Source organism: Chlamydotis macqueenii, chromosome 28 (genome assembly GCF_036417535.1).
Source record: "Chlamydotis macqueenii isolate bChlMac1 chromosome 28, bChlMac1.mat, whole genome shotgun sequence".
In the NCBI taxonomy this organism is placed as follows: Eukaryota; Metazoa; Chordata; class Aves; order Otidiformes; family Otididae; genus Chlamydotis; species Chlamydotis macqueenii.
Genome location: NC_141583.1, coordinates 2,345,027 through 2,359,458, shown reverse-complemented (window position 1 = coordinate 2,359,458; position 14,432 = coordinate 2,345,027). Strand labels below are relative to the sequence as shown.

Here is a 14,432-nt window from a genome sequence, read left to right as displayed (position 1 = left end):
GTGCTGGAGACAAACTCCGCCAGGGCCCGGCGAGCGGCGGCGGCGGCGCCCGCCTCCCGCTGACGTCACCGCGCCGCCCCGCGGCCCTGAAGGAAATGACGTCACCGTATCCCTCCGCCGGCTAGGTTCCCCCCCCTTTTTTTTTTTTTTTTTTTTAATTTTTTTTTTTTTTTTTTAAATGTATGTTGTATATGTGCGCGTGTGTCTGCGGGCGCTCCGCGCGCGCATCAGCCCGCCGGGCGCTCTTTTCCCGCCCACCGCCCCCCCCCCTCCTCCTCCCTTTTTTTCCTCTCTTCTTGACGGGGGGGCGGGAGACAGCCGCCGAGCGCGGAGCCGCCCCCCGCGCGAACGTACGGAGGGCGAGCAGAAACAGAGATAATTCCTCCTCCTCCTTCTTCTCCTTCCTTCCTTCCTTCCTTCCTGCCTCCTCCTCCTCCTCCTCGCGGGCCCCCGCTCATGCCCACCCCCCCTCGCCGGTGCGCGGGGGGCCCTTTAAGAGCGAGCGGCTGAGGCGGCGGCGGGAGAAGCGCGGCGCGAGCCCGAAGGTGAGGTGGCGCGAGCCCGTTATGTGGCGGGAAGGCGGCGGCGGGGGGGGGGGGGGGGGCGCTTGGTGACCGTTGGAACCGGTTCGAACCGCCTGGGTCTGGGGCGCGGGGGGGGGGTTGCGCCGCAGCGCGCCGTACACAAAGCGGCGGCGGCGGCGGCGGGGGGAGGAGGGAACGAGCGCGGCGGGGCCGCCGAGGCGGGGGACGGGGAGGAGCTGCGGCGGCGGCGGCAGGTCCCGCTGTGCCGCCCGGCCGGGCGCTGAGGGGGGAGGCGGAGGGATCCGCGCACACCCCCCCCCCCCCCCCCCCGGTCTTTTTCGGAGGGTGGCTCCCTCCGGTTCCCCGCCACCGTCCCGCGGGGGAGGGGGCGGCCGCATCGTCGCCGTTTTACCACCCACTCCTCCTTTTTGCTGTGGCTTGGTGCTGGGTGGGCGGCCATGTTGGGCACGGGGATTATTTTTCTCTCTCTTTCTTAGCCGCCACGATACGCTCAGGGTGGGTTTTGCTTTGCTTCTCTGGGGAAATGCCCTTCTCGCCCCTTTTCGAGTGGGGGGGGGGGTCTCTGCCTGCTCCTTCGGAGGTGAGATCCCCCCTTGGCCTGCGTGTTCTCCGCAGAGTGGATCCCCCTCTCCGTTGTCGCCTTGTCGGAGGCCGCGGGGAGCCGGGCCTGCCAGCCAGCCGGCCCCTCAGCGCCTTCCCTGGGCGGTGGGCTCTGCTCGGCCTGGCCTCTCGCTTCTCCCTTGGGTGTCATCCTCGGGTGACAGGACAGAGGCCTCCCCGCCTCCGTGCCAGGCTCCCGGTGCCAGGGCCTCTTCCCAAGCGCACCCGACTAGGTGGAGGGGGGGAAACTGGTTTTTTATTTCTTAACCCCTGAGTTTGCAGGCCCTCTCCCTGTGCTGCCTCACCTGCCCTGTCCCCTTACGTGGGTGAGAAATCTCGGGTGGCCCAGCACATGGCCCTGACATACCCGCTCGCCTGCCCGTTGCTGGTCAGGAATTCGGTTTAGCAGGCTCTTCTGGAGAAGGACTGGGCTCACTGAAAGACTTGCATAGAATACCCCATGGCTGATCCTTCTGGCTACAGATATTAAAAATTAAGATGTTTGGCTTCATGAAGATGTTTCCTTTGCTGTGGTCCTGCTCTTCTGAATACCTGGGGAGCCCGGGCTGCTGCGTTTGGGCATCCTCGCTCTCTGCTTCTTCCCCTTGGCTGGGATGCTCCATGAAGCATGTGTGGAGATGAAGGAGAGGCGTGGAGCCTGCTGCCCAACACCCTTGCAGAAAACACGGCACGCATGACAACACGCACAGCTTTATTTTTATTAACTTGGCAGCAGTGGCAGCTGTCACTGAGACATACCAAATGGGGCAGGAGCGAGCGATTGGAAGTCGGGGTAGAGGATGGGGGGGATCTGTTCCTTTTTGGAAATACTTTACGGGGATATACGAATTAACGCATCTTCCCTGCTCTGATTCTCCATGTTCTCCGCCTCATAGCTTCATGTTGCTTCAGTAGTTAATGTTTATCCTTGATCGTGAAGCTAAGCTTACTGCATGCCCATATTTTTTTTTTTTTTTTCTTTTTTCAGTCGTATAATTATTCGCGTGCCTAAGGCTGTCCTACAGGGCTGCCTGCCCAGAGAGCTTCCTTTCTGTTGCCTCTTCAAGCTCTGTCTGGGTGCGGGGTTCTGGAAACGTTGCTTGCAGTTGGTGTTGTGCTTGTGGATATGTACGGTTACGTTGTTCGTGTGCGCCATCCCCACAGCTGCTTAGATGCTGTTACAGAACCTCCAGCTGCCTTGGTGCCGGCGGACCTGCATCCGCGCCGGCAGAGCGGACCGCTCCGGGCTGTCTCCTCACAAAAGAGCCCGTTGCAGAAACCTGGCTACGGCCTCGCTCTTGGCCTCTAGAAGCTTCAAGGTAGTCCCGTGCTCACAAAATACGCCAAAAGCGTTAAGCTGGTCCGTAGAGACAAATAATCGGAAAGCGGTTTGTTTTCATTGCTCTGCAGCTCAAACTTTAAGGTAGATAGCAATCATCGTAATCGAGTGTGTAATAATACATTTTAATTAGTAGGCATCTCACACTTCAAAGCTTTAATAAAACATATAGGACTTGAAATGATGGCGTTCGCAGGAAGTGAAATATGCCTTTTGCAATTATTTCAGTACCCAGCAAAGTCAAGTCAACCACATCAGTCGACAGAAAGTAAATTTCCCTTGGCCTGAAGGATGTGACTGTTGAACTCTGGCATTCAGCTCGCGCAGCGCCTTTCACCTCCCTTCTTCGTTTGGAGGTGTTGCTCGCGATGAATAGCCGTATGAACAGCAAGGAAAACATCCGCCAGTGTGTATTTTCATCGCTTAGATTGTATCGGGTTTAGGCTGTGCCAGTTAGCCGTTAAAAGCCGCTGAAGAGCACTGTCTTCTTTGCAGGGCAGGGATTGCAGCATGTCTTGACAGCCTGATGCTTTATCGTAGGATTCATTTGCGTTTAACGTAACCTCGGCAGGTGTCTGGGTTCTGAAAAAGTTAAGATACGTTCCTTGCCATTAAGTTATCGAAAGTGAGTGAGAAAATAAGTAACAGGACAGCGATCCTGTTGAGGCTGCGTGTTCACCAGGGGAAGACGTTATGGAGAGAAACGCCCGTTCAGAAGGAGAACTTGGACAAGAGAAGTTGATTTGTACATCAATTTCTGTCCTAAAGCGTGCACTGAATCATCTCCTCAAGCTTATTTGTAGGTCTCTTAAAGACAGACCCTCAGTCTTACAGTTCAGATCTTTTCTGGGCTGTCAGGAGGGGAGGAGGCTGATTTGTAGCAAGTGGTGAAGGAAATGTCGGCGTCGATTAATTATTTGTGTGTATTTTTGGAAAGGATTGGGGTTTCGATCGCGTTGTAACCGTGCTGCAGTTAAATCTACAATGGCAAATCTAGGCTGGCATAAAAACTGACCGGCCTTTGGCAAGAAGGATGAAGAAAGTTTATACGCTTGGTGCTAAAAATAGAATCTTCTGGGAAGCAGTTTGTACACAGCCTACCTCTGCCTTTCCTTGTGGGGCAGAACAGCCGCGTTCCCTGGGTGCGGTGGAGTCTGTAGGACGCGGTTTCACCGTAAGCCTGATGGCCGGTCTGTAACGTTGTCTGTCCAGGAGCTGCTGCGGATTCCCTGGGCAGGTACCTTGCAGGGACTTGCTCTTTGTTCTGGTGCTTCTTTGCGCCAGCTCTGTCCCAAACCGCTGTGCTGCCAGGTGTAGCGGCGCCGAATGAAGTGAGAACTTGCAGGAGTCACCTTTGTGTGAAAATTTAAGTTAGTCGTAGACTTTTGGAAGATGCAAGGCCCATCTGTGAAGTTCATAAACTATTCTCTCATCGTTTCCTCAGCTTTCAGTAGTCCTTCATCACTGATGGCCAGCTGCGACTGTGGATTCCCCTTGCAAGTCAGGTGGGACTTTTTTTTGTAAAAAAAAAAAAAAAAAAATTTAAAAAATACTAGCACGTTAATGCTATGTGCCAGTACTCGGATTGACTCCCGCTCCATAGTCGCTTGGTTTTTTACATTGTAAATTCACGTGAAGACGCATATTCTCTTTTGGAAATGTGAATAAAGCTTTAAGTTAGGATTCGTGAGGGCTTGGCGATATCTTTTTTAAGATTCCGGTGTCTTTTATTTTAAATGACGTGACTTGCCGCTCGTTCTGTGATGGTCGGAGCGTAAATGTGTTTGCCCCTGGAATTCGTGGCTATCCAGAGAAAGGCGATGCAGGCGGCTCAGGGGGAGCGCCAGGTAGGAGCGGACGTTCCTGCGTCCTTCACAACTTCCCCGCATCTGATCGTGCGAGGCTGTGAATTCTTCCTTGGTTTTTTTTTTGTCCGTATGCGGCTGTATTCGTACCTCTGTAGGCAACTTGGTGTTGGAGGGAGGCCGTGGTGAAATTCTGGGTAATGCTCTCCGTCTCTCTGGGATAACAGGCTCCATCCCTCCTCTTTGTTCCGTCTTTAAACAAAATCCAGTGTTCTGCTTTACCGGCTGACCTGTATCGTGCCGTAGGGATTTATTTCTGCCCTGGTAGTGTGCCCTTAAGACTTGATTGTGCTGCCGATGATTTCACCCACTGGGCAGAAATTGGGCCACCAGTGGTGCCCTGACAAGTGCTGATTTATTTATCTTTTTTTAATTAAAAGCCTTAGAAAGTGAAGTTTGTCTAGCAAGAGTGGCACATCCCATCATGTGAGTTTTGAAGAACACTGAAAGAGTCATTAATTTGAAGTCTCTTCTAAAAAGAAGCGTGTGCGTCTATACAGCATATGTATGTCATAACTTGCTTGCTTTGTGTCAAATAATATCAAGCTGTGAATGGAACTGTAAATACATCACCACACATCTTTTGGAGATCGCTTCGATGAGACACAGCTGCCTTCTTCTGCAGCTGTCACGTCAGACCTGCTCTCCACAGGTGCTGTGGGTAATGGAGAACACGTGGGACCCGGCGCTCTGCGCTTGCTTCGCTCCAAGTCAGTGAATTTAGAGTTAAAACTTGCTTTGCGGTAGCAGAGTCCTTTGTTTGCCACCTCATTTGGGTGGAGAAAGTGGGCGAAGTGTTATTTTGTTTCTTCAGGTGGTTTTGAAGAGTGAAAGTGCCAGTGGTCTTTTAAACCAGAGTACCGTGGTTTGTCCGCTCTACCTGTTCGGTCATTTTATCTCGAAAATGATGGCAGGCTGTAGGGATTGTATCTGATCTCTAACTATTTGAAAGTCGTTCATTGCTAAGTAAATGCCGTTGGATCTTAGATTCTGAATATTGGTTGAAATTGCAAGGGAGAAATTTTTTTTCAATTTTTTAGTGAGGCATAGGAGAGAAGAAAAGGATTTCTTCTCTTCTCTTGACAGGGTAATGTGCCTGGTTGTACGCAAGTAAAACATCTTTATTGTTGGATTTCCCCTGGTAACGGTGATCACGTTGATCAGAGAATGTAATCCGGTGGCCAGCCTCTCAATATGAGATGTAATGGCTCTTGGCTTCCCCCCCCCAGTGTAGCAACAATGAGTATGAACCACATCAGCTCACAAAAAAAAAAAGGGTCTATCTTGCAGTGATGGCAGTTATTTGTGTAAGGCTAATCTATACTGGCTCTTCCCCTGAAGGTCTTCTCCTGTTTTCCGACTAAAAGGGAGAGTAAATACCCTTCAGTCCGAAAGGCTTTATTTCTTGCAGTGTGTCTAGAAGACTTTTTAATTTTTTTTGTTTTGCTTTGTTTTGTAAATTTTTTTTGGCATCCATCTTTTTCAACCGAGCATCTGCCAGCTACGTGCTGAAAAGCTAAATGTAGAGTATTTATCACTGGGATTAATCATTTTATTGAGCAAAGACTTCTTACACACACAAATATTCAAGATCAAAGCTTTGAAAAACAAAGCTGTTACATGATAGAAGAGAGGAGACATTTTCTTAGCGCGGTTGATGTGAACAGATGAAACACTGTGCGCATAATGTAAGTTAGTGTCAAAAGAAGCTTGTAACTACCGTCTCTTCAGCATTTTGTCTCTGCATCTTTTGAATAATTATGAGCTGTTCAATAATGGATTTTTGACACTGTGTGCAAAGGCTTCCTCTGGAGTTCTCCCCTTCCCGGGTAGGCATATGTGTATGCTTTAATGAAGGGAGCAGGTTATTTACCCTGCCTGTTTATAGGCTGCCCATCACCAGAGCGTTGAGGCGCTGTTACTCGTCTGGCGAGGAGTAATGTGATTCCAGACAAACAGTTACTGTGGTGAGCGCCGCCGGCTTCGCCAGCGAGGAGAAGCTTTGTCCTAGAAGCTTCGTGGGATTTTTTTTCTGGATGTTTCTGTGAAGGATGAATGTGTAGGAATTGATCAGTTGTAACGCCTGTCCGTTCAAGATCTTACTGTGTATCTTGTCTGAGGTTTTGCTTGTTTTTACTAAGATCTTGTAATTATAAAAAAGTTTATGTTAACAGGCAGAGAAGATACTGTGTAAGGCTTTCTGATTCTTGCTTTCCCCTGCTAAGCAGATCTCTAGCATACACCTGTACTTCAGAGCTTCATTTCTTGGAATCTATCTTCTTCTCATTGTCATTCAGAAATTATTTCTGTTTACTTTTTCTTTTTTTTTTAACAGGGAGAAGTTTGAGTTTCCGTTCAGTGATGTGAACAAGGGCTGGGCATCTTGAGTTTGATTTCTGACTGAGCCATTCGCTGCTCGTAGAGTCTTTAGCAAATCACTTAATTTCACTGAACTCGGTTTCCCAGCTTGGCAGTAAGGTTATGAAAAACCTTTACGCGCTGCAGGTTTTGTGTGATTTAAGAAGCTCGTAGTGGTTTTGAAGCAGGCAGGGTGACGGGCACTATGCAGAATGTGAGCTGCTTCACGCTTAATGTAATACACTTGGTTAATTGTATTTTTGGATTATTATAGTACTTTTTAAATTTATTTTTTTTAAATATAGTAGTGTAATTTTATTTGACAAGTAAGAGACTTGAATTTTTTTTTTTAATTAGTTGGCTATTTTTTCTCTTTGATTACAAGACGTTTTACAAAGACTAGTTTTAGGCATATGTTTGAAAAGTTTAATGGACATGTTTGAACAACAGCTGCTTTATAGAGTGTTTGTGAGCAGGAATTTGGATTTGTGAAGCTGGGGTAGTTTGCTGTACATGTGTTATTTAGTAGTAGTGTTTTGTGGATTCAGCAGGATGAAGAGGGTTAACTTTTTCGGAGTATTTAATTGCTTCCTATCGCAAAAGCCTCGACGTTAAGAACTAATGTGTACTTGCCATTTTGTAGTGGTGCAGAAATAACCGGTAATAGATGTTTAGTTCATGAGTTACACAGTGCTGCGGAAAAATGGAGCCTCAAACATCCCCAGCAAGGCGTTGAATCCACCTTGCCTCCCTCACAGCATCCACGCCTTCTCCTACAGGCCTGGCTGTTCCCAGGGGCATCCAGAGCTGGAAGTTCCCCCTGTTCCCTGGGCAGCCTGTTGCAGTACTTCATCGTCGCTCCTAGAAGGTTTTGTGATGTCTAAGCTGGAATCGTCTGTTCTCCAATCTGAGCCCTTCGTTTCTTGTTCCCATTGTCAATGTGCAGAACGGACCGCTTCCTTCCACTTCGCAATAGCCTTTTACGCATCTGAGGATTACTGTGCTTCAGTGATCCCCTCTGTAGATGGGACAACTCCAGGTTGTCCCAGCTTTTCCTGAAGATCACATTTTCTAGCTCTCTTCAACTTTCTGGTTGTGTAAGCTTATCTCAGCGTTGCGCTCCAGGCAGTGTCACGGCGCGCAGAGCACGGCCTCATCATTTTCCATGAGGAACCATAAAACATCCCTCTGCTTGCTGATAACTTGCTGGTGGATCCCACGGGCTGACGTGGCGAGCCTGAGCTGTTACTGGGATTTTCTCGTCTCCAAGCGTGTGCTGGGAAGGTGATAACAGCGAGGAGAAAACGGCTGTGGAGATAGGCTTGTGTCTCTGGGCAGAATACCAGGGCAGGGCGCTTGGGGGACAGCTGGAAGGGGCAAGGTCATTTAAAGTTCTGCAAGTGTACTGTTTAGGCTAGAAGTCAACTGAGAGGGACTTGAAACAGTGAGGAAAGAAATAATCTCTTGTACTAGCTGTGTTCAGAGAAACAAGATTCTTCACTTCCCTTGTAAAAGCGCAACACTAGGTAATATTTCTCTACCAAGACTTCGTCCTGGTAGCCGAGCGAGCCCACGAACGCCCTCTGTTTCAGCAATCTGTGTAGGTTCCCCCCGCGCCCCGGAGCAGACTGAAAGAGGTAGTGTTGGCAGGAGTTATTTGCAAGTTTGGGGGCTCTTTGTCTTTTAAAGGAAGGGCAAACGCAATTTCATAGAGATCCAAAGTGAAATTATATGGAAATGTTTCCATTTAGCATATTAGTTAAGATTCTGCGCTGTAAATGCGCAGAATTGTGAGGCGCGTGGATAGCTGTCTGACATAAACTGTCAGTGCGTGAATGGGCATAAAGCAGTTCAGTTAAACGTGCTGCCGCGCCGTAACTCACGGGACTAACGGCAGGACTGGTCATTCAGGCTTCCACTCTTTATCGATGTGGACGTGGCGGAAGCGGAAAACAAAAGATCAGGCTCTGACCACGAGTGGTGCGATGGGCTTCCTTTAAATCTCATTCTTTGTTATTCTGAAAGTGAACGTTGCTGTGCCTCAAAAGCATAACTGAGAAGTGAGAATTGCAGGTATGAGCATGAGCAGGCGTAAAACTGTGAGGAGGATTTCTTACGCAACTGCAGCACCGTGGTGTAAGCTCTGCGAATCCTTTTCAGACAAATGCAACACAGGAAAACGAGAGTCTGAGAGGCTGGCTGTGTCTAGGGGAAAACAACGCTATGTGTTGCTTCAAAAAAAATGCTGGCAGTTTGGATTTGGCAAACAACAACAAGTTTTTACAATTCCTACTATTTTTGAGGCTTACCTGGTTATTAGAATCATAGAACCATACAATGGTTAGGGTTGGAAGGGACCTTCAAAGCCCACCCAGCCCAACCCCCTGCCAGGAGCAGGGACATCTCCAACCAGATCAGGTTGCTCAGAGCCCCGGCCAACCTGGCCTGGAACGTTTCCAGGGATGGGGCATCCACCGCCTCTCTGGGCAACCCGGGACAGTGCTCTACAACTCGCATTGTAAAAAATTTTTCCCTAATATCCAATCTAAATCTACCCCCCTCTATTTTAAAACCATCACCCCCCGTCCTGTCACAGCAGGCCCTGCTGAAGAGTCTCTCCCCACCTTTCCTGCAGCCCCCTTTGGGCACTGGGAGCCGCTCTCAGGTCTCCCCGGAGCCTCCTCTTCTCCAGGCTGAACAGCCCCAGCTCTCTCAGCCTGGCCTCACAGCAGAGCTGCTCCAGCCCTTTTATCATCTTCATGGCCCTCCTCTGGACCTTCTCCAACTGGTCCACGTCCTTCTTGTGCTGGGGGCTCCAGAACTGGACACAGTACTGCAGGTGGGGTCTCACCAGGGCAGAGTAGAGGGGCAGAATCCCCTCCCTTGGCCTGCTGGCCACGCTTCTCTTGGTACAGCCCAGGATGCGGTTGGTTTCTGGGCTGCAGGGGCGCATTGCCGCTCACGTTGAGCTTCTCGTCCACCAGCACTCCCAAGTCCTTCTCCTCAGGGCTGCTCTCAATCCATTCCCCGCCCAGCCTGGATTTGTGCCTGGGATTGCCACGACCCAGGTGCAGGACCTTGCACTTGGCCTGGTTGAACTTCATGTGGTTGGCACGGGCCCACCTCTCCAGCCTGTCAAGGTCCCTCTGGATGGCATCCCTCCCTTCCAGCGTGTCGACGGCACCACACAACTTGGTGTCGTCGGCGAACTTACTGAGGGTGCACTCTACCCCACTGTCCATGTCACCGACAAAGATGTTGAACAGGGCCGGGCCCAGCACGGACCCCTGAGGGACGCCACTCGTGACCGGTCTCCACATGGGCATCGAGCCGTTGACCACCACTCTCCGAGTGCGGCCATCCAGCCAACTCCTTACCCACCGAGTGCTCCGTCCATCAAACCCATGTCTCTCCAGTTTGGAGAGCAGGATGTCGAGCGGGAAAGCCGTTACAGTCACTTCAGATGAGCATTTGCTGAATTTTTGTTTTGGCTTCATGTTGCATTGCAGGAAGTTCCTGATGGTCACGCTTTTGTGTTTTACAGTTCGTGTGGCACAACACAAATACAAATTGAAGACTCTGCGCAAGGTGGTCGCACCCACAGTCTCAGCAGCTGCTCCTGTAAATCCCAGCTTCGGCCTGGTTTGCAAACCGACGTTTATAGCAGACTGAGCGTTTGTTTGGCCGGAGTTATGACTCTGTTAGGATAAGAAGGGTAGACAGAGCTTAATGATGCCAGACTTATAATTTAATTGCTCTGTGGTTACTTAATCCAGCTTATATTTTAAAGCTACGTCTCCTAGTTTTTCAACAGCGAGCTCATAAACGTTCCTCTGTGTTTAAGCCTTCTGGTCAGCACTGGTTTGTGCGGCTGTTGTGAACGCGGGTTGTCTGCACGTGAGCTGGGTTATTTTCTTGCTTGTCCCCTATTGTAAGCTGGTTTTTGGCCAGTTTGCCTCAGAACATTTCCATCAGATTTTTTTGGCTGTCAAATAGTAGTAGAGATGACACAATGCAGTTGGAACAGGCTCTTTTGCCACCAAAACGTGACCAAGAGGAGAAAAATCCCCGCTAGGCATCTTGATTCCCAGTCGCTCACAGTTCAGAACTGCCGCTTGTCCCACTCGCCAGCGTTTCTAGTGGTTGATGGCGGGAAAGAATCGAATCTTTTTTGCTGTAATGCAGGTGGGAAATTAGGAAATTCAGCTTTTGCCGGGTCTTACTTCCTGTAAGAATCCTTATTGCCTTTAAAAAAAGCAATTGAGCTTCTTGAATTAGTCGTGTTGGTTAGAGACTCCTGAACGTGTTACTGAGGAGAATTAAAACTTCGCATAAGCAGCGTTTACAAGAGAAGTTTAGAAACAGACAAATCCTGAAACAATGCAAAACCAGATCTGGGAGAAAGCTCATTCCAGCAGCTTGGAACTATGGCTTGGAGGCTGTCGGTGTGACTGGAAATCCGTGCCTGTCGATGAGATCTCGGTAACAGCAGTGACAAGCAGCTTTTTGGGGACCTTTGGTGGCAACTCTCCCACCTTCTGAGGAGAGATCTCCTGCAGGACGCTTGAGACTGTTGATAATTGTGAATCAGCTTGGTTTCGGTGGTCTGAATGTTTAATTGAACTCTTAACTTTAAACACGTGCAGATTTCTCCATCACTGAGGTCTGATTAGATGCAGTCCCAGGAGAAAGCGCTTGGCTCTCGCTGTAGGCAGTTCCATAAAAACTTGGGTTGTGTGCACAGTGGCGCTTGGAAGAGCAAACAAAGTGGGCAGGTATGTAAACAGCGGGGCAGAAGGCAGCGCTGCGAGTTGTGTTCTGACATCGTTGTGTCCGCAGCGATGCACCCTCCCGCCCCGCTTCTCTCCTTGGCTCGGCTTCTGCTTCCCCGGCTCACAAAGGCTGTAGCCAAAATAGAAGTTCAAGAGATTGGTGGCAAGAACGAGAGACTTGCTCATCAGGAGAGGGGGGCAGGCTGGGGTTGTCTGTCGTGTCTTTTCTCCGAGTGAATGCGGTGATGGCCCTGCCCGCGAGGAGCAGTGCAGGAAAGGTAAATTGGGCGCTTTACTGCGGATATCGCAGGATATTTGTCTGAGGAGAAAGACAATAACTATGGATCCAATTGCAGAAAATCTTTCTTTTTTTTATTTTGTTCTTTGAACAAGTTCATAGTTGTCTGTCGGATTCCCCACTCCGAGGAAGGTCTGGAGTCGGGGCTGGGGAGCGTGCCGGCGTTTGGGAACACGCGGCTTTGGTTGGAGGGGTGGGCTGAGGTTAGCCGAGCACTCTTTGTGTGTTTGCGCACCCTTTTTTTGACTCGTTTAAGCTTGGGTATTCAATCTCCATCATGCATGCTGGCAGGAATCCTGGAATATTCAAAAGCATGCACAGAACAAAACCCATGCTTCTTCCTCCTTGCTGTCACAGTTACTCGTTATTTGAAGGGACCGGGCTTTGCCGGGGTGACTCCTGATTTCGCCGCTGTTGGGTTGGCTTTCTTGCGCAGGAGAGGCAAAGCCATGGCCTTGTTCAGTCAAAACCAAGTGCCTTCTGCACAGATTCGTCTGAAAAAGAAACACAGCCTGTTAAAGTAGCATGTGCAGCCATTTTTTTTTTTTTTTTTTTTTTTTTTTTTTGGAATACTGGGAAATAAAACCGCTGTTTGTATTTCTGGCATTAAATGTTTTCTTATAACGAGACTTCTGCCCAACAAAACACAATTTTCCAATAAAGGTTTCTCTTCTTTTCCCTCTGCAGGATGGCGGACACAGACCTTTTTATGGAATGTGAGGAGGAGGAGCTGGAACCGTGGCAGAAAATCAGTGATGTGATTGAAGATTCCGTGGTTGAGGATTATAATTCAGTTGATAAAACTGCTGCGGGTAATTAAGTCTTCTAGTCTAGAATTTTTTCTGTTACTGGTGTTAAAATTTGAAGGGAAATGGCGGTGATTGGTTACATCCTATCCAGTAAGTAATCTTATTTGATAAAAGAAAAAAAACCCTGTTAATGAGTCACGGAACCAGTTCTCTGTGAACAAACAGTTTTTGAGTGCTGGGGAGCACTGACATGATGGGTGCTGCCTGGGGCCTGGTGTCCTGCAAATAAGTAGTTTAGGAGGCAGGAAAAAGCTTGCTTCCCCCCCCCTCCCGTCGTAGTTCAGCCCCGATCGGGACCAGACTACACAGTCTGTCTCTCACTCCTCCCACCCTCCGAGAGAACAGGGGGAGATGATATAAGAAAAACGGCTCGAGGTTTGAGATAAGGACGGGGAGAAATCCTTAAAGTTACCGTCATGGGCAAAACAGACTCGACTTGGGGAAAACTATTCATTTATTTCTAAAACTAGCAGGAGAATGAGACAGGGAACAAGATAACCTCCCCCCACCCCTCCCTCTTCCCGGGCTTAACGTTATCTCTACTACCTTCCCCTCCTGAGCGGCACGGGGGGGGAAAAGGGAATGGGGGTGGCTGTCAGTTCATCACGCGTTGTTTTACGCCGCTGCTTCATGGTTGGGGGAAGAACTCCTCACATTCCTCCCCTGCTTCATCGTGGGGTCCCTCCCACGTCCACAGTCCTTCGTGGAACTGCTCCGGCGTGGGTCATCTCTTCCACGGGGTGCAGTCCCTCTAGAACAGCTGTCCCAGCGGGCCCTCCACGGGCCACAGCTGCCTTCAGGCCTCCACCTGCTCTGGTGTGGGGTCCTCCACGGGCTGCAGGTGGATCTCTGCCCCTCCGTGGACCTCCATGGGCTGCAGGGGGACAACCCGCTCCACCATGGTCGTCACCACGAGTTGCAGAGGAATCTTGGCCAGGAGCCATGTTACTCCTCCCCCTCCTTCTTCACTGACCTTGGCGTCTGCAGCCGTTCCTCACAACAGGCTGGCAGACGCCTCTCAGGATCCTTTTTACATCTTATTCACTTCTCATCTCCTCTCCACTTCTTGCAGCCAGGCCGGGCCGAGTTGGGCCCAGTCGCTGCCCGGCGGGAGGCCAGAGGGTGAGGCCTGCAAGGCCCATGAGGCTCGCGCCTCCCCCCTCTGCCCCCCGCTCAGCTGCTTCACATCTTCTCCTTTTTCTTTGTTTCCCCTTCTTAAATACGTTATCGCAGAGGTGTTATCACGGGACATTCTGCTACCAATCGGCTCGGCCTTGGCCAGCAGCGGGTCCGCCCTAGGCCTGGCCAAGTCCCCTGAACAAAGGGGAGCGACTTCCAGCAGCTTCCTACAGAAGCTGCCACTGCAGCCCCCCCTCAATAACAAAACCAGAACACCCCCCCTCTGTACAAGAGAAGTAAGATTTTTGCAGATGTTGAAAAGGGTGGCCTGTTTAAAAAAACATGAAGTGAGCTTACGCGAAGTTATTAGTGTTCCACAGTGTTCTGTTCTGTTCCACCAAAGCAGTGGTTTCTTAAGAGCGGAGAATTGATAATTTACATGGGAGGTGATGCTTTTTATTTTATGAAGTGCTGTAGTATCAGCTTTCAGCGGTGACTGAGTTTTGATCTTTCTAGCAGTTGTGAAATGAGTGAGGAAGTCAGGTATTCGACTGGTGAATTGTTTCCTGTGACTTAACTTACCTGCTCAAACTAGTGAGATAAAACTAGTTATTATTACTTAGCTCGCGATTTGATAGCATCAGTTTCAATTGTTTTGTGGGGTTTTTTTGCCTTTGCATTCGATATGCAGGTCAGAGTATGTTGTTATCCACCAGTTGTCTCAAAT

General features: G+C 49.7%; 1 protein-coding gene across 2 annotated transcripts in view; it reads left to right on the top strand.

Moving 5' to 3' along the window:
- The first annotated feature begins 429 nt into the window (after nt 1-429).
- Nucleotides 430-14,432, top strand: part of POGZ (pogo transposable element derived with ZNF domain) — a 36,794-nt gene continuing 22,791 nt past the window's right edge. For both annotated transcript variants that reach the window (XM_086768518.1, XM_086768517.1), the window contains exons 1-2: nt 430-545; nt 12,465-12,589. In XM_086768518.1, the coding sequence (XP_086624644.1) occupies nt 12,466-12,589 (124 nt within the window). In that variant the 5' untranslated portion in view covers nt 430-545; nt 12,465. The remainder of the gene's footprint in view (nt 546-12,464; nt 12,590-14,432) is intronic.